At 45.2% G+C, this 19,521-nt stretch overlaps 2 protein-coding genes across 4 annotated transcripts in view; one reads left to right on the plus strand and one right to left on the minus strand.

The window, feature by feature from the left end:
- LOC140703825 (uncharacterized) overlaps nucleotides 1-19,521 on the plus strand; it is a 412,915-nt gene that overhangs the window by 144,311 nt on the left and 249,083 nt on the right. The window lies entirely within an intron of this gene.
- The window catches only part of LOC110091736 (uncharacterized), a 29,681-nt gene continuing 14,955 nt past the window's right edge, over nucleotides 4,796-19,521 (minus strand). For all 3 annotated transcript variants that reach the window (XM_078387347.1, XM_078387348.1, XM_078387349.1), the window contains one exon: nucleotides 4,796-13,292. In XM_078387347.1, coding sequence (XP_078243473.1) covers nucleotides 12,372-13,175 — 804 coding nt within the window. In that variant the 5' untranslated portion in view covers nucleotides 13,176-13,292 and the 3' untranslated portion in view covers nucleotides 4,796-12,371. The remainder of the gene's footprint in view (nucleotides 13,293-19,521) is intronic.

Raw genomic sequence — 19,521 nt, forward strand, 5'->3', positions numbered from 1 at the left:
CTCTACAACCTTCGTAGCTCTAGGTTCCCCTTCTTCTCTTCTTGCAAATAATGGGAAAGGAAACGGGGGGGGGGGGGAGGGGAACTCCTGGTCTGGACTTCAAAGCAGAACTGGGTCCAAAAGGCAGGAATTGCCCCATCATCATCATCATCATCTTCAGCCTCTCAACCCCTCCCCCCAGCTCTTCATTCATGGAAAACTCCCTTCAGGAGAACATAGAGCTACGAAGGATGAAGAGGGGTCTCCTCCTTTGGTGCGTTTCAAACGGGTGGAAGGTGGGACTAGGGCTCAGGAGAGCCAGGAGGTGAGGATGGCAGTGTATAAACCAATTCCTCCTTATCTCACATTCCTCACGAACCCTCTTAGGCTTCCCGTACGCCACTTCATAGCACAGAGCAAACAACAAGAGAAATGCCTGTAAGGTTAGTTCTCCATCGGATCAGACCAAGGAGGTTTCCTTGGTGAGATGGACCACCGTGGGGGAAGGACGACTTGGACTTATCCCCTCTTTGTGGAGTTTCTACGTCAATGAGATGCTTTGCCTGAGGAGAGTCTGGTATGAGTGTTGGGATGTCTGCGAGATGCTGATTGGATGATGAGAGTGGAAATGGAAGGAGAGATGAGAGGAGGGACAGTTGGGTTTGGGGCAGTACTGTAGGTTCAACTTTTTTCTTCTGAGGCAGTTGATGTTTGAGTGTAGGGTCTGTGGGTGTGAATGATTGCTTAAGAAATAGGAAGTTGACAGTTAAATTTGCTGCTATTGATGTGTCCAGAGATTTACCTTTTTCCTTCTCCTTAGCTACTGGTGGTTTCCAAATCAATTGTGTTTTTTTAACAACTGCTATGTATTTTATTTGATTACAAAGTATATACTTTGGACATGGAGAGTCAAAGAATTCGCACATGGGACAAACCATATAAATGCATGGAATGTGGAAAGAGTTTCAGTGAGATCTATTACCTGAATTAACATAAAAAAAACTGACACTGGGGATAAAAAAACCTCACACAGGTCTGTGTTTACACCAAAAGGACTCACACAGGACAGAAATCATATATAAATGAATGGAGCGTGGAATGAGCTTCCATCAGAGCAGCATCCTCAGTTCCCCTCAAAGGACTGGCGCTGGAGAGAAATCAGATGAATTCATTGCATCCGGAAGCATTTTCTCCCACTGCAGGGATCTTGCTCTGCATGAAGGAGGGCACCCAGAGATGAAACCAGAGAAGCTTCATGGAATGTCGAAAGAGCTCAAGTTATTGTGGAAACTTGATTGAAAGGGGTGACTGTTTAACTCAGTTGGATGGAAAATGCTAATGTTTAAATAAGTGGAATGTCGTGAGGCATTCTCTTCAAAGGAAAAAAATCTTTCTTTCTTTCTTTCTTTCTTTCTTTCTTTCTTTCTTTCTTTCTTTCTTTCTTTCTTTCTTTCTTTCTTTCTTTCTTTCTTTCTTTCTTTCTTTCTTTCTTTTGCCTAACTGGCTGCCAGGGCCACTCTGGGCTGTTTACAACAATAAATAACAACAATAACATAATAAAAGAGAACTCTATGTGACATCAAAGAACAGAATCAGAGAGAATGTGTAGATGTTGGGGTTTGGGTAAATGTTTGCTAGAAGAGCTATTATGTTCTATTCCTTTTCATATCCCGGGGAAAGCCAAACTCTTCAACTGGATGGGAAAGATCAGATGTTTTGTTCGACAGCTGTTTTTTTTTTCCTCCAGGGAGCAGAAATAGAACAGCTTTATGAAGATCAATTTTAGTCGTTTAAAATTAGATACAAGGAGAAGAAGCTCATGTCTGGAGCCATTGTTTTAAGTTAAAAGTGGTTGAAATCCTGTTGGACTTGGTATGGCGTGAAAGGCTTATGAGGGTTTAAGTCTAAGCAGTACCTGTTCCTCATTGTGCAACCAGCTGTGCAGTAAGACCAAAGTGGGTAAATCCCCTCACATTTCATGAATATTTTAGTATATCTTTTCATGTGACAACACTGAAGAAATGACACCTGGCTACAATGTAAAGCAGTGAGTATACAGCTTGTATAACCATGTAAATGTGGCATGGAGTTCATCAGAGCTTCACAGGTTGCCGCCGGAGTGACATCACGGATCTGGTGGGTGTCAGAGACCTTGCGCACCTTCACGTTCCATTTCAGGATGCCCCACAAATGCTCAATAGGGTTTAAGTCTGGAGACATGCTTGGCCAATCGGTCACCTTTACATTCACTGACACTTAGGCTGCACTGTTCTTCTTCTGGAACAAATCCTGATGCTTTTTCTCAATGTACTCACACTCTCCGTTTCCACGGCTGAGCAGGGACTTCAACCTGGGTCTCCCAAGTCCAGGTCTTACACTCCGCCCACTGCACTTGCTCGCCTGAAAGGGTTTTCTAGAGGGAAAAAATGCTTCCTTCCCTCCCCAAAGTACCTTTAATCGCAAAAGTTTTGTCTCTGAGTGTGTGAGATACCCTTCCTTCTCTTCCCACCATCTTTCTTTCCCTTCTTCTTGTTCCTTTGTTAGCTGCCTTTCCATTCCCATTTTTGCAAAGAAGAGAGACACATGGAGAGAGAGAGAGAGACAGAGAGAGAGAGAAAGCTCTGCACAATAGAAGAATCACAATGGCACATCCTGTAAGGGAAATCCTTTGGTTTCCATCCACCAAAAGAAGCCTCCAGACTGATCCTTCCTCCAGAAGTAGCAGGTGAAACTGAGCTGATCTCGGCAAGTTTATCTCTGGATAATTAGATATTAGGACAAGAAGCTTGTGTCTGGAGTCATTGTCTTCAGTTAAAAGGGGCTGAAATCCTATTGGACTTGGTTGCCTATAAAGTTATGGCATGGAAGGTTTATGACAGTGTGATGTTTACCGTCGTGGCCCCTGCTTGGTTTTCCCTCACAAAGGCTCACACCATGTTTTCTTTTTGCTGCCACCAGTAGATTACCTCAATCCACAATATAAATGACGTATGCCAGAACACTTGTCTTGTGAACAGAAGCAGAACTTATTTATTGAAGTGAAGCAGAATGAGTCATAACAGAAGGTTTTCAAATATTCAGTATACATAAGCAAATCATCAACAGTTCTCTCAGTATATCCTTCTTTTCGCTTGCAATAGCATTACCACCCTCTCTACCTATTTTCTAAGCAGCTTTAACTCTCTGACTAACCAGCCCTATCTGACTTCTCCTTCTTCTGCCAGGCCTCATGCCCTAAAAGGGAGTCAGTCTAGACCCCTTGGCATCCACCCTGCCGCTGCCATGCCTTCCGCTCTTGGGAGGTCAAGGGGCACCAGCCCCCATGGGGGGCCCTCAGTGGGATGGACCCCCATGAAGGTTGGAATGGAGTTGGGGGGGCGAGGGTGGTGGTTTTTGATTTGAACCTAGGCCCTGCTTGCCTCAGGTCCCAAGGGTGCTGGTGTGGCTCTCCCTCCCTCCTCCTCATCCATTCCATTGACCAAGACGTTGCGGGAAGTGATGCTCAAGCAAGTGGTGATCTTGGAGTGGAGGGCAGCAGGAATCATCATCACCCTGGAGACCTTGCCGTCCTGAGAGAGAGCGGAAGAGAACCCCATGGTCCCTGTCAAAATGTCTCCAGGAATCTGACCCCAGAAAGGTGGCCCTGGCTGAGCTTGGCTCGGCTTGCTCCAGCGTCCTTGCGTGGAGAGCGATCTGAGCGAGCAACATTTATGAGCCCCACCCCAGTTCCTGCAGCCCCTGTCCCTCCAAGAAGTTTCATAGCACCTCTGCACTCTGTGTATTTGAACCCCTCTCCCCACCCTGTCTGTTCTCACCGCACTCCTCACCCGTGTCTGGACTGTAACCCATGGAAGCTCACCTGGAAACGGAGCCACTGAAAGGGCCACCAGGGTGGCTTTGAACCCATGTCTCTCTGGACCTCTGGCAAGCAGTGCCTCTTTTTTCTTTTAGGGAGAGATCCCAAAGGATGGCCATGAATATTTTGTGAATCACTGTGGCTCAAGGCAATGGGGAGACCCTGGGGAACGTGGACAGATCTGTGGTTGCCGTGGCTGTTAAACTGTTGCCATCCAGTTGCTTCCACCTTCTGGAGATCCGATGGGTGGGTGCCCCTCCCCCAATGTGTTCCTCTCACGACTCACAGTCCTGCTCAGGTCTGGCAAGCTGTTTGAAGCCTTTCCTATTATTTATTTTTGGATGCATTTTGTATTGTTCGCGATGGCTCCCTGCGGTTTCATGATGTGGGGAGCGATTCATATCCTAAACAAATTAATAAGAGGAGCGGCATGAATGGCCTTGTTCTTCAAAGGAGCCCTCACTACGCAGGAGGCAGGCTTCTGAGTTACACAGAACTGTTCCTCTGGATGGATTTAACATACACAGGGAGTGTGAAGAGGGGAGATGTTTCTACTGGGAGGTGGCAGGCCTTCAGTAGGTAGCCCATCTGTCTGCCTCTGATATATAGGCTTTCTTTTTTTTTCCCCTAGGGGAAAAGCTCATAAACAATTGGGGTTGAATAGGTGGAGTTTCTTCTGAAGAAGAAGGTGGCTGGAGTAAGCACGACCGATCAGTTGGCTGTTGGAGAATTAAACAGAAGCGATTACTTCAATCTTGCCAGAGGTGGCATTGAAGCACAGAGGGTCTTTCCCCCTGTGGGGAACTGGCCTGGCATCGGGAGAAAAAAATGAATCTGGAAGGTCCCTCAGGGGAGGAAGGGGGGGAATGGACCAGTTGGGAAGCTCCTCAAGGGTAGGGTTGCCAGATACATGGGTACCAAAAGGAGGACACAGATAGACAAAAGAGAGGACAGAGGAGGGCGTATTGAATGTTTCATTTGAATCGTTCCGGATTAAATCCACAATCAATACAATTTTATTACAATAGCTGCCAATAAATGGCTCTTAGTGAACCGACCAAGAAACCAGTCATATTAAAAAATAAATGGTAGAATATACCAGATGGGCGGGATATAAATCAAATAAGTAAATAAATCACACTCTGCACAGGCTCAGAGCCAACCTTGCTAATCTGGATGTGTGAGCGTTCTTAGCGCAAATCGCAGATTTAGCAGAGTAATTCGCAGTCCAGGCAGTCCAGACAGTCCAGAAATTACTCACGCACACTCCGGCAGCATTTCCTCCACCAACGTATATTTACAGAGTATTTACAGCAGTCTGGCAGCATAACGAGTAGCAGTCATCTCAAGCAGGAAGGAATACATTGTCACACATATATACATATAAAGAACCAATCAGATTACATGTTGCATCATCCCCAAATTGCATCATCCCTGAATTGCATCAGCATTGCTGAGTCATCATGACTCAGTTTTAACACATCGGTTCATTATGGATTCTCATTAATATACTCTATTCTGCTCAGGCCTGTAATTTTCCTTGACAGGATGCCCAAACAAGGGTTTGGCGCAGGCAGGGGGAAAGTGGTGCTGGGCAAAACCAAACAAGGCAGCCTCCCCTCCCCCGAGGGCCATAAGTGGGCTGGGGAGTCTGGGAGCTGGAGTCCCTGAAAGGGACTTTGAACACACACAGTCCGGGCACTCACCTTCCCATCGATGCGCTCAGGCACTGCTTGCTCCTGCCTGGCTCAGTGGGTGGCGCTCTGCTTGCGCTGCCTTTCTGGGCTCCATGTGGGCTGGGCAGGCATGGCAGATTGCCAAGTAGCTGCTGCCGTGGCGTGAGAGGGCAAGGGCTGCAGTACAGCACTGGAGGCAGGTAACAGGGGTAGGTGGGTGGGGGTGAGGAAAGACAAGGGATGAGGGGTCCTTCCACCTCTCCCCCATCCATAAAATATGCAAAAGCCTGACATTTTAAAGGTTTTAATCTTTGCCTGATGGAGGGAGGACATTAGGCTAAAACGGAGGACATGTCCTTCTTTTGCCTGACATTGGTCAACCCTACTCAATGGAGAAGATGTGCATTGCCAGTCCCAGGAGGCTGACGGACCCCCTCGAGGGCTTCGCAACCGACTTCACCATTTTGGCCACCAGCGGCTGAAGCCAGAGAGGCACACCAAGGTGGAGATGCTGGACCTGGTGGTCCTGGAGCAGTTCCTGGGCGTCCTGCCCCTGGAGGTAGAGGACTGGGTTCAAAAGGGTGGAGTGAAAACCACAGTAGCCCTGGCCGAGGGCTTCCTCCTGAGCCAGGAGGAGCAGGGGAGATGTGTTTCCCCTGGGTGTTTTCCAAGGGCCAAGAAAATGCACCATGCAATTGTATACATCAGGAGGGTTCAAACTCCGGCTTCGCCTTGGGAATTCACTGGAGGGAAGGAGCCACTAATCGTCACCCTCTGAGTATGATTCTGTAGCCAATGGTGTAACCACCTGGTCTTTGATCTATCCAGCCCGCACTTAGTTAGCTTGCTAATCAGGAGATCATGGAGCACTTCATCAAAAGCTTTGCTGAAGTCCAGGTATGCACCCCTCCTCCACTCCCGTCATCTGTTTTGTTCTGTAAACTCAAGCCATTGGCTTCTTTTATGGAGTTGATCCATCTTCTATTTCATCTCCCTCTTTTCCTATTTTCTACCATCTTTCCCAGCATGATTGCCTTTTCCAGAGAATTCTTCCTTCTCATAAGGTGCGCTTCTGAGTCTCAGTCTTCTGATTTCTTGGCTACAGTCTCCATTATGATTAATGAGATTTTCATAACTACGACTCACCTTTCAGCCATAGATTTAGTGGGTCTACTCTAGCTGAGGTTTCCTCATAGAGGTGAATGATGAATAATTTTTTTCTTTTTGGTAACCTTTTTATTATGGCTGTTATTCTTTGGTGCAGCAGTTCCACAATTCATTTCTGACCATTTCCAAAGGCTTGTAGTCTCTAGTGTCTTTTATTCAAGTGATCGTCAATAAAGTGACAATTAAGGGGAGGTGGGGGAACAATATGCTTTTCCATTCTCTCTTTAGGTAACTGAAAATGTGGCTATTTAGGCAGGCCTTCCCTCTGAGTACCACTTGATCTATCTTATCCTCGTCAAGCGAGGCACCACTGTAGCTCCAGAGCTAATGAAGTGGTTGGGCCAAAGCTGAAAGGACGCTCAGCTGCGGACGTGTCTGGAAGTGAAAGGAAAGTCCAATGTAGCAAGGAAAAAATACTGCATAGGAACCTGAAATGTAAGATCTATGAACCTTGGGGAGCTGGATGTGGTAAAACAGGAGATGACAAGAATGAACATTGACATCCTGGGTGTCAGTAAACTAAAATGGATGGGACTGGGCGAATTCAATTCAGATGATTATCATATCTACTATTGTGGGCAAGAATCCAGTAGAAGAAATGGAGTAGCCCTCATACTCAAAAAAAGAGTGGGAAAAGCTGTACCGGGATACAATCTCAAAAATGACAGAATGATTTCGATATGAATCCAAGGCAGATCTTTCAACATCACAATAATCCAAGTTTATGCACCAACCTCCAATGCTGGAGAGGCTGAAATTGACCAATTCTATGAAGACTTACAGCACCTTCTAGAACTGACACCAAAGAAAGATGTTCTTCTCATTATAGGGGACTGGAATGCTAAAGTAGGGAGTCAAGAGATAAAAGGAACAACAGGGAAGTTTGGCCTTGGAGTTCAAAACAAACATGGCAAAGGCTAATAGAGTTTTGTCAAGAGAACAAGCTGGTCATCACAAACACTTTTTTCCAACAACACAAGAGGTGACTCTACACATGGAAATCACCAGATTGAAATCAGATTGATTATATTCTCTGCAGCCAAAGATGGAGAAGCTCTATACAGTCGGCAAAAACAAGACCTGGAGCTGATTGTGGCTCTGATCATCAGCTTCTCATAGCAAAATTCAAGCTTAAACTGAAGAGAGTAGGAAAAACCACTCGGCCACTCAGGTATAATCTAAACCAAATCCCTTATGAATACACAGTGGAAGTGAAGAACAGATTTAAGGAACTCGATTTGGTGGACAGAGTGCCTGAAGAACTTTGGATAGAGGCTCGTAACATTGTACAGGAGGCAGCAACAAAAACCATCCCAAAGAAAAGGAAATGCAAGAAAGCAAAGTGGCTGTCCAAGGAGGCCTTACAAATAGCAGAGAAGAGAAGGGAAACAAAATCCAAGGGAGATAAGGAAAGTTACAGAAAATGGAATGCAGACTTCCAAAGAATAGCAAGGAGATACAAGAGGGTCTTCTTAAATGAACAGTGCAAAGATATAGAGGAAAATAATAGAAAGGGAAAAACCGGAGATCTGTTCAAGAAAATTGCAGATTTTAAAGGAATATTTCGTGCAAAGATGGACAAGATAAAAGACAAAAATGGTAGGGACCTAACAGAAGCAGAAGACATCAAGAAGCAGTGGCAAGAATACAGAGAGGAATTATACCAGAAAGATCTGGATGTCTCAGAAAACCCAGATAGTATGGTTGCTGACCTTGAGCCAGTCCTCCTGGCTAACAAGAAGGCCAGTGGAGGTGATGGCATTCCAGTTGAACTATTTAAAATCTTAAAAGATGACACTGCTAAAGTGCTACACTCAATATGTCAGCAAGTTTGGAAAACTCAGCAGTGGCCAGAGAATTGGACAAGATCAATTTACATCCCGATCGAAAAGAAAAGCAGTGCCAAAGAATACTCCAACTACTTTACAATTGCACTCATTTTACATGCTAGAAATGTTGTGCTCAAAATCCTCAAATGGTAGGCTTCAGCAGTATGTGGACCAAAAACTGCCAGAAGTACAAGCTAGATTTTGAAGGGGCATTAGAACTAGAGAACATATTGCAAGCGTGTGGACCACAGCAAACTATGGCAAGTTCTTAAAGAAATGGGAGTGCTTGACCACCTTATCTATCTCCTGAGAAATCTGTTTGTGTGTGTAAAGGAGAGATAGAAAAAAGACAGGGAAAACAGAGTGAGCCATCCCCTCGAATAGAGACTTAAGAGAGAGAGAAATAAAAGAGAGGAAGATAATAGAGAGGGAGGAATTGATTGTAGAAGTAAGAGAAGGAAAGGAATCTAAGGGAAGAGAAGAAAAAGTTGAAATCTGTCTGGTAGAGGAGGGAGAAGGAAAAAGAGAGGAGGAGTTAAGTCTGCCAGTGTGGGAAGAGGATATAAAAGATCAAAGGGGGAGGAGAGTTTTTAATATACTGAAGAAAGTGTCAGCAAGGGAGGAGGAAGGAGAAAGAGAGAGAATGGATGCCGTTCCGTCCCTTTAGCGCTGCCTGGAGACTGTACTGGAATGGATGCAGTCGAATGGGTTGAGGCTGAACTCGGACAAGACAGAGGTCTTGAGGGTGGGCGGTCCTCCCATCAGCGGTATAGGTAACTCCCTGTCTTTTGGGGGGACGACCCTTGCTGCAAAGAATGAGGTCTGCAGCTGGGGGATACATCTGGACCCGGCGCTTACCATGGAAACCCAGGTGGAGTCCGTGGTCCGCTTCGCCTATTTTCATCTATGGCGGATTGCCCAGCTGCGTCCATATCTTGATCAGGGAGCCCTCACTACTCTAGTACATACGCTCGTAATCTCGAGACTAGACCATTGTAATGCACTCTACGTGGGGCTGCCTTTGAGGCTGATGCGGAAACTTCAGATGGTCCAGAATGCGGCAGCCAGGTTACTTAGTGGGGTGAGAAAACACCAACATATTTCCCCCACTCTGGCTGCTCTACACTGGTTGCCCATCTGTTTCCGCGTCGACTTCAAAGTGCTAATGATCACTTATAAAGCCCTAAACAGTTTGGGACCTCAATATTTGGCAGACCGTCTTCTCCCACCCAGATCTACCCAAATCACCTGTCATTGCCAGCAGGGATGGCTGAGGGGTCTGATGCCGAGAGAGGCTCAGAAAGAAAAAACTAGAAACCGGGCCTTCTCGGCGGTGGCCCCTCGGCTGTGGAATGCCCTTCCAGCAGAAATTCGGCTGGCACCCTCACTCTGTGTTTTTAAAAAACAGTTAAAAACTTGGCTATTTAAGCAGGCCTTCCTTCCAGTCAGCTAAGTCTTTTATTTTTTCTTTCTCTCATCTTATTCCATTTTGCTTTTTAATCTAATTGTATTTACTAATATACTAATTGTATTTTATGATTATTTATATTTTATATTGTCTTATTTTATGTTGTAAGCCGCCCCAAGTAGACTTGTTCTAGAGGGGCGGGGTATAAATGTAATAAATAAATAAATAAAGATGAGAAAGCATGAATACAGATATGAAAAAACACATGGGCTATTAGATTTTCCTAACCTGAAAGTGGGAGGATTACTAACAGACCTTGAGCTAAGAAAGGAAAAGGGATCAGTGATGGAGACACTAGAATGGACAGTTGTAGCCTTTCCATGAGGGCAAGGTCACTGGAGGAAGGTAATCAGATGGGATTAATCCTTCAACCAACCACCACAGGAGGGAGACTGGACCAGACATCCTTGCTGTGGGATGATATGCGTGGTGCGGAGTGCTCCATTGAGGAAACCTACAGACCGGGAGCGGTTTGGACCAGCCCCTTAATAAACTGTCCCAATTTACAGACGGAGTTCTCATCGTCACATTATGGATAGTTACCTAATCTTAGTTGTTTTGATCCAAAAGAAATCATTGTGGGATTGCCAAATGTTAAAGCAAATAAATCTATTGATGTTTCAAAAGAGCCTCAGTTGTCATTTCCCATAAAAAAGGAGGAACTGCTTCACATTTCTAACTAAACCAATCACAGTGGGAGAGGAAGCAACAGTTAGAACTGGATATGGAACAACTGATTGGTTCAAAATTGGGAAACGAGTACAACAAGGCTGTATATTGTCCCCCAGCTTATTTAACTTATATGCAGAATACATCATGCGAATGGCCGGGCTGCAGGAATCCCAAACCGGAATTAAGATTCCCAGAAGAAATATCAACAACCTCCGATATGCAGATGATACCATTCTGATGGCAGAAAGTGAGGAGGAATTAAAGAACCTCTTAATGAGGGTGAAAGAGGAGAGCGCAAAAAATGGTCTGAACAACAACAAAAACTAAGATAATGGCCACTGGCCCCATCACCTCCTGGCAAATAGAAGGGGAAGATATGGATTTTACTTTCTGGGGCTCCATGATCATTGCAGATGGGGACAGCATCCATGAAATTAAGAGACACCTGCTTCTTGGGAGGAAAGTGATGACAAACCTAAACAGCATCTTAAAAAGCAGAAACGTCACCTTGCTGACAAAGGTCCATATAGTCAAAGCTATGGTTTTTCCAGTAGTGATGTATGGAAGTGAGAGCTGGACCATAAAGAAGTTGGCCATCTCATGAGAAGAGAAGACTCCCTGGAAAAGACCCTGAGGTTGAGAAAGTGTGAAGGCAAGAGAAGGGGACGACAGACAACAAGATGGTTGGACAGTGTTATCAGAGTGACTAACATGAATTTGACCTAACTCCGGGAGGCAGTGGAAAACAGGAGGGCCTGTCATGTTCTGGTCCATGGGGTCACGAAGAGTCGGACAGGACTTAATGATTAAACAAACAACAAGGGTGCTGCTCTGATGGAAGCTCTTTCCACCCTCCATTCATTTATATATCATTTCTGTCCTGTATGAGTTCTTTGGTGTAAACACAGATCTGTGTGAGTTTTTTCTCCCCATTCTGAGTTTTTTAAATATTAATTCAGGTAATACCTCCCACTGAAACGCCTTCCATATTCTCTTTTGGTCCAGAGATAAACTTGCAGGGATCAGCTCTTGGAGAAAGGAAAAAGGATCTGTCTGGATGAAGGAATAGACCTTTTTGGATGACGGAGAACGAATAATTTCCCTTCAAGGAATGTGCCATTGTGATTCCTCTGTTGTGCAGAGCTTTCTCTCTCTCTCTCTCTCCATGTGCAAAAAAGGGGAATGGGAAGGCAGCTAAGGAAGGAACAAGAGGGAGGGAAAGAAAGAGGATGGGAGGAGAAGGAAGGGCATCTTGTACACTCAAGAGATAAAACTTGTGCCATTAAGGTTAGGGCAGGTGAGCAAGTGCAGTGGGCGGAGTTAGACCTGGAAGTGGGAGACCTCTCGTTTTCCACCAATCCAGGTGAGGCGGTTTCTGTGCTGAACTCGTGTTTGGACCTGATAATGGACTGGATGAGGGTCAATAAATTGAAACTCAATCCAGACAAGGCGGAAGTGCTGTTAGTGGGTGCTTCGCCAGACAGGCTGGAGGGCCATCTCCCTGCCCTGAATGGGGTTACACTCCCCCTAAGGGACAGGGTCCACAGCCTGGGGGTGCTCCTGGACCCCAGTCTAACACTGGAAGCCCAGGTGGACTCGGTGGCCAGGGGCGCCTTCCTCCAGCTGCGGAAACTATACCAGCTACGGCCCTACCTGGACGAGCGGAGTCTCATGACAGTTACACATGCACTGGTAACATCCCGTATAGATTACTGCAATGCGCTTTACGTGGGGCTGCCTTTGAAGACGGTCTGGCGACTGCAACTGGTCCAGAATCGAGTGGCGTGGCTGGTGAGTGGTGTGGCCGCCAGGGAACATATCAAGCCGATTCTGTATAAGTTACATTGGCTACCAGTTGCTGCCCGGGCCCAATTCAAAGTGCTTATTTTGACATATAAAGCCCTAAACGGCTTGGGCCCTGCATACCTGAAGGACCGCCTCCTTCCATATGAGCCTACCCGGCAGTTAAGATCTAGCCAGGGGGCCCTTTTGAAAGAGCCGTCCCTCAAGGAGGTAAGAGGGATGGCGTGTAGACAAAGGGCCTTCTCGGCAGCTGCCCCCAGAACTATGGAATGCCCTCCCGACTGAGATTCGTCTGGCGCCAACACTGATGACATTTTGGTGTGAGTTCTTTGATGTGGACTCAGGGCACTGCTCTGACTGAAGCTCTTTCCACATTCCATACATTTATATGGTTTCTCCCCAGTGTGAGTTCTTTGATGTGGACTCAGGGCACTGCTGTCACTGAAACGCTTCCCACATTCCATGCATTTATATGGTTTCTCCCCAGTGTGAGTTCTTTGATGTGGACTCAGGGCACTGCTGTCAGTGAAATGCTTCCCACATTCCATGCATTTATATGGTTTCTCCCCAGTGTGAGTTCTTTGATGTGAACTCAAGGTACTGCTGTCAGTGAAACTCTTTCCACATTCCATATATGGATACAGTTTCTCCTCTGTATGAGTTATTTGATGTCTACTGAGATTACATGCATTTATTTGGTTTCTCCCCTGCTTGAGTTCTTTCATGTGACATCCATTCCTGCCCAGTTGGATTTTCAGTTGTCCTTTTCCCCCCTTGTTTATGTCTTTCTATAGCCGACGCCCCAGGTGTTCCTGAGCAATTCTTCTTCTCCTGTTCACCATCTGGTAGATAAGAAAAAGAAGAGAAACAACCACTTGAGAAAGCTGCAGGGATAAGGAGAAACGCTTTCTGGCCCCAAATGAGTCATGGAGGAAGAAGAAAATGTGGGGAAAAGGAGACGGAGTAGAACCAGGGTGGGCGTGAGGCTGGATCTGAGGTTTTTCCTTTGGCCTTGAGGTGGGAGGGGCATTTCACTGAGGAACTGTTTGAGGGAAGGAGTCATTAAGGAAGGAACATTTCCACACCCAAAAAAGTACCTCAAACACAAAATATTTTAACTTTATTTCCTTCTCAATTTCCATCTGGTAGAGGCAGATTTGCAGCCCTCCCTTAATTATTAGCGTACAATTCTATTCTGAAACATCTATTTTGAGTGGCCCTCGTTTGATCAGATAGGCGGGATATAAATAAAATAAATAAATAAATAAATATTTGATAAACCACATCAGTCAGAATAAAAACCCAAAATTTATACATTGAAATGGAGAAGGTGTTTGACCTCAACAAAATTAAATATTATGAATTGGTCCTTGCCTCCTGCCATCAAGAGCAGGATAAGAAGACCCAGTGAGTTCAGATGCGGGGGCGGGGGGAAGAAGCCAGGGCCCCAGATCCTGCCTCTCACGTCCTTCGAGGAAAAGGTTTTGCAAGCTCGAAACAGAAAGCCGGCATGCAGTCAGGAAGAGAGCAATGAGTTGGGGGCTATCCTGTGTTTTGCACAGAGGGTCCTCAGCACAACTACCTGCCTCCTGGGCAAAAGTGTCATGGGTGTGTTCTCATTGCAAGGAGCTCTCTAGACAGAACATGGATACAGCAGCCATCATCTAAACATGGTGGGATTCAAAGAGCCAATGGGATTTGGCCATCCCACGCTATCCAGGAGGGATAGGGAGGGGCGTGTGGGAGTCAGGGTAGCCATCTAGGTGAAAGAAGGGGTAGAATCCATCAGAATGGAGGTGGATGGTAGATCTCAATCCATCATAGATTCACTGTGGGTTAAACTGCCAGACCCAAGGAGTAATGTGATGGGGGGGTGCGCTCGTCCTCCAGATCAAAAATGTCTTGGTTTCTGAAGGGCAGACTACCCACAGATGAGGAAAAGTAATTAAAAAGAAGTTGAAAGGGAAGTATGTTTAATACAACGGTAGTCAAGGGCCAGTGGAAGTGTATACCGCAAAGAAAGAGGGGCTCAACAAAGTCCAAGAAGGTGCCAGCGTGGTTAACGAGCAGAGTTGCAGAGGCTTTTAAGGGAAAAGAGAGGTACTTCCGTAAATCCAAATCTTTCCCAAGTGAGGAAAACAAAAAGGAACACAAACTCTGGCAAAAAACATGGAAGAAGATGAGACAGAAGGCCAAAAAAGAATGAATGTAACATTATGGCCAGCAATATAAAGGGGAATAATAAAAGATTCTTTAAATATGTTAAACTTGCCAGAGAAGCGGCTGGATCTCTCGTTGGGAAGGGAGGGAAAGGGGGACTTGGAGATGGCACAGAAATTAAACGAGTTCCTTGCATCTTCATGACAGATGACCTTGGGCAGATTCTCTTGCCCGAACGGCCCTTCTTGAAGAAGGTATTCAATGAGATCCAATTTCTTCTCCTCAAGCCACAGAGGTCACCAGGAGGGTCTTGTCTGGAGGCCTGGAAATGGTTCCACAGAGACTCAAAGTAGGAATGAGCCTTTTTTCCAGCAGTAGAATCAACAGAAAACTAACTACAGTGGTTCCCCGCATAGCGACATTAATCCGTTCCAGATTCCTCGCTATGCGGGGGGGAACCCATAGGAACACATTAAACTCCGTTTAATGCATTCCTATTGGGGAAAAACTCACCGGTAAGCGGAGAATCCCCCATCCGGCTGCCATTTTCGCCGCCTTGGTAAGCAAGGTGTGAAAATGCTGTGGGTGGCCATTTTCCCCCAGCTGGCTGGCGCTTGTTTCCGAGCACCCGTGGTGGACGCTTCCCCAGAGGTTGCTCTGAAGCCTGTGTCACCCAGCTCAGCAGCGCAGGCTTCAGAGCAACCTCCAGGGAAGCGTCCACCATGGGCACTCTGAACCTTCTCTGCCCAGCTGGGCGGCGCTTGCTTCCAAGTGCCTGCGGTGGACGCTTCCCCGGAGGTTGCTCTGAAGCCTACGCCACCCAGTTTCCCCATAGAAAACGTTGCAATGTGATCGCTTTTGCGATCGCAAAATCCGCATCGCTATGCGTATTCATGATTAAATGGGGCACTAGTTATCTGAGGCACCACTGTATATAGACATTCCCAATTTGGCAGAATTTGTATAGAACACTTCAGGAGCCATAGATCTCTTGGAGAATGGCACTACAGAGGGACAAGCAAAATTACAGGCTGAAGTATTTTCCCTGAAGAATATGGTTTTGCTAGAGGTTAGCCACTGAGAGGATGCTCCTGCATCGTGGTGGACTGTGTGCCTAATATAAATCAAACACGTTGAATGTATCAGGATGCCTCCAAGGACTAGTATTGGGTCAATGATGTGGTAGCTGACTTGACTGGCAGGAATCGTGTGGAAAGGGATAAAAGAGTTGAATCCAGGTTCATGGGATTGGTCTTGGATAATGTCAAGAATAATTTCCAGGTCTGAACAGAACAAGGTGTATTAATAAGCAGCCATGACAAACAGGTGTGTAGTAATGTTGAGCCATGATGACTCATGAGTGTGATGAGATGGGATATTTGGCTAATATCTGGTATTAAAGAGGGGTTATGTGATAATATAAAATGCAAAAGAGGTTCCATCTTGGTTCTCTGTATAAATGATTTTTGCAATGCTAGCAGATACTCTGTTACTAGTGAGAGATGGGAGAATGCTTTTCTGAGAGTATGAGAAAGACATTCCATGATAAGATAGATGGACTATATTGTGACTCACTGCAAATTCTTAAAACCCAAATAACATCTGTTATCCATGGGGAGGAGGTCAGGTGGTACAGCAGGACTGTTTACCTAACGACGTGCCGTGACTGGATGTCACCGTGAGAAGAAAGAGATAAGGACTTACCAGTTACTCTTGAAAAATGGAACTTTTACCTATGGACAACAGCATGCGTGGATTTCACTTAAGGCATGCATGGATCTCTCTTATGACAAGCAGAGATCTCTCTGATGGCAATCATGGATTACTCTTGAGACAAGCATGTCTTTACTTTCTGACAAGATGGATTACACTTAGGACACTCATGGATTATTCGTGGGTTATTTAGGAATAGGATATTTCTATTAGAGGATTTTTCTTTTGTACAGGATTTTTCTTTTTACAGGATAATAATGGACTTTGGACTTTTTCTTACCTAATTGGACTATTTTATTTTTCCTTATGAACTAACTACCTGATTGGATTAGAGAGGAGGCACCTTTCTTTTTGCCTTCTTAACCAGTTTCTATTTGTTTTCTTGGATTTTTGGATTTTTTACTATTTTTAAGATTTATATATTTTTCATGATTACTTTATTTCACTACTGTTTTGTAATTAACTTACAAGATGATTATTGGCATGCTTTTGCATAAACTGAATTTTACTTTATGGAATTTTCTTTTTCTTTAATAAAACAATGATTATAAAAATCAATTGGTCTCTTGAACAGTAAACTGTCATAGGTCATCCATGATGGTGTTGCCTCGGCCTAATTTACTTAAAGAGTCCTTACCTGTGGAGCTTAGTATGTCTAAGGACTACAAGACCCATATGCTTTTTCTATCTGAAATATCCTAAGATACAAGAGTGTTCTTATTAGGGCAGACCTGTGAGAAGGAGTGTTGGGCACGCCTAGCTGAGCTCAAGGACTCTCTCAGCTCTTTTAGGGTGTACAAACTCCTGATTACTCTCTGTCCGGCCATCCACGAGCTCTTTAGGGAGTCAGGGATGCTGACATGGTGGCAGCTGCGCGATGGACCGCGTGCTGGATTTTGTAGTACCTCAGGATGACCAATTTTTGTTCTCTCTTACAGCTTGCGTGGTTCTGATCCACAAGCTAAGTTTTGGTGGTAGTGGAAATGGCAGAGGGACACAGATGCTTTAAGGAGTGATGTGTAGCCTCATGCTGACCAGCCCTGTGTGAGCAGCAGCTTTTCAGGAAGCACTGTTTGCAAGGATTGGATCTTATGGCTGTGGCTTTGTGTGTTAGAATCTGGGGTGCTCTTTTAAGAAAGAGATCCTCGGGAGACAGGTAAACTGTTAAGAATCAATTGGAAATGGCCAGTGACCATTTTTAAGGTTTTACAGAATAGTAGTGAAGGAATCCTATGTTGTATTTCTTTTGTCTTGGGTGCTTGCATTTGCTTGCTGTGTCATATCTAGGATTTCAGGATCCTTAGGATGACTTTGGCTCTTATTCTTGGTTACCTGCACCCAGTCTGGCTAAGCGTCATTCCTGTGATTTTCGGATCCTGAGGATGACCTGGCCCTGTTTGCTTTTGGATACCTGCACCCAGTCTGGCTGGTGGTCATTTCTGTGACTTTAGGGTTCTCAGAATGACTTTACTTTTTTTTACTTTTTGGATTTTTCAGAGTTTTTGGTTTGCATCTGGCTGTGTCATCTCTCTGACTTTAGGGTCTCAGAGTGACAGCAATTTTTTCAGAGCAATTTTTTCAGTAACGGGACGCTTCAAACACTTGGCTATCACACTGGAATTACTGATCATTACCCTGGAATTACAAATACTTGCAAAGAAAGCTACGATGGCGCACAGTGGATTTTTAATGAGCCTACCATGGGAGAGAGCAGTTTATCAGCCGTCCCAGCAGAGGATTTATGGGGGCCTGGACAGCGTGTAGCCGAGGGAGTGCATGTGAAGGAAAATGAGCTCTCGCTTCGCCGAGCTATCTCCGTTGATGAATTGGCTTCAAGTGGAACACAGGAGGACCTCAGCGTAATCTACGGAAGACCAGCAGACCCTCCGTGTTGTATACAGAGCCCAGGAGAGGTGAGAACCCCCGAACCTAAGTGCGGGACTATGGGTTTAACAGCTAATAGGGAGGAAACGCTTCTCCAAGGCCTTAAGGACTTTGCTAAGCCTGAGAAGCCTGAGGGCTTATGCTTAACAGTACTGGAAGAACCACAAGCTAACCCTAACGTGGGCCTGGGTAACTATCCAGTAATGGGACTTATTTCAGTTCAGGATGGACACATCCCTATTCCCCAGCTTGTTGAGCAACCAGAACTATGGGGGGCAGAAATTCTTCAGAAAAGGGAGAAAGTCCAGGAGGGTGAGACCATGACTCATCCCGAGATTTCTCAGAAAGAGGTGGCTGCTTGTCAAAACCCAGCTGAAACTATTAACTCCCCCATGCCTAGCCCAGCGGAGAATGTTGATATTTATTCCGTAAAATTAGCTGGGCTACCTTTAGCTTTGTGGCAGCTTGACAGTAATTCAACTCTACATGTTGATGGACTAATTAGAAAAGGGGAGCAGAAATCTTCAAAACATAGTCAGCGATTTGAAGGAGATAAAGCAGACTCTGTCTGTTTCTAATGAGGTTTCGCAGCATGGACTTTTGAAAGGTTTTAATGAAACAGCAGAGGAACAATCTGTAGACTTGGTTCGAGATAAAAAACTGCATTTGAACTTGTCTGGATGTGAGTCTGTTTTTAACTCAACCCGTGGATTTGACTGTTCCAATGCTTTGGAATTACAAAGTGCTGATTTTTCTCGAGAGAGAGCCTGCTGTTTTGGAAAGTGTTAATGTGAACAGAGATTTGTCATTCCTGAAATATCAAAAAGGACTGGAATTCACAAACAGGCCAGAAATTAAAGCTGATGAGACTTTTACAAGTGTCCCCAAAGGGAATCTATTACAGCAGCGGCCTCTTGTGACCAAACCTGATAGTGCAGCTAATTCAGGAAAAAATACTGCAGTTCAGATGTATAGGTATGTGGCCTTTCTGGATCAGAATATTAGGGAGTCGAGGGTGCTGACAATGAGTGCTGACTCATACATGATGTAACGTTTAATGTGATTGGCCACAAGCAGATGTGCATAAGTATATATGTGAACCTATACAGTAGATGTATCTTCCTGCTCTGTGATGAATGCTGCCCTGTTATGCTGCCAGACTGCATTTCTGTATATATCTTGTAAATACAGGATTGGTGTTGGGAGAAGTTGCCTGCATGTGTGTAATTTATTTGGACCACCTGGACTGGACATTACTCTGCTAATTCGACTGAATTTCCACTATTTTGCATTAACAAAGTGTTATGGGCCCAG

This window comes from Pogona vitticeps, chromosome 2 (assembly GCF_051106095.1).
Source record: "Pogona vitticeps strain Pit_001003342236 chromosome 2, PviZW2.1, whole genome shotgun sequence".
NCBI lineage: Eukaryota > Metazoa > Chordata > Lepidosauria > Squamata > Agamidae > Pogona > Pogona vitticeps.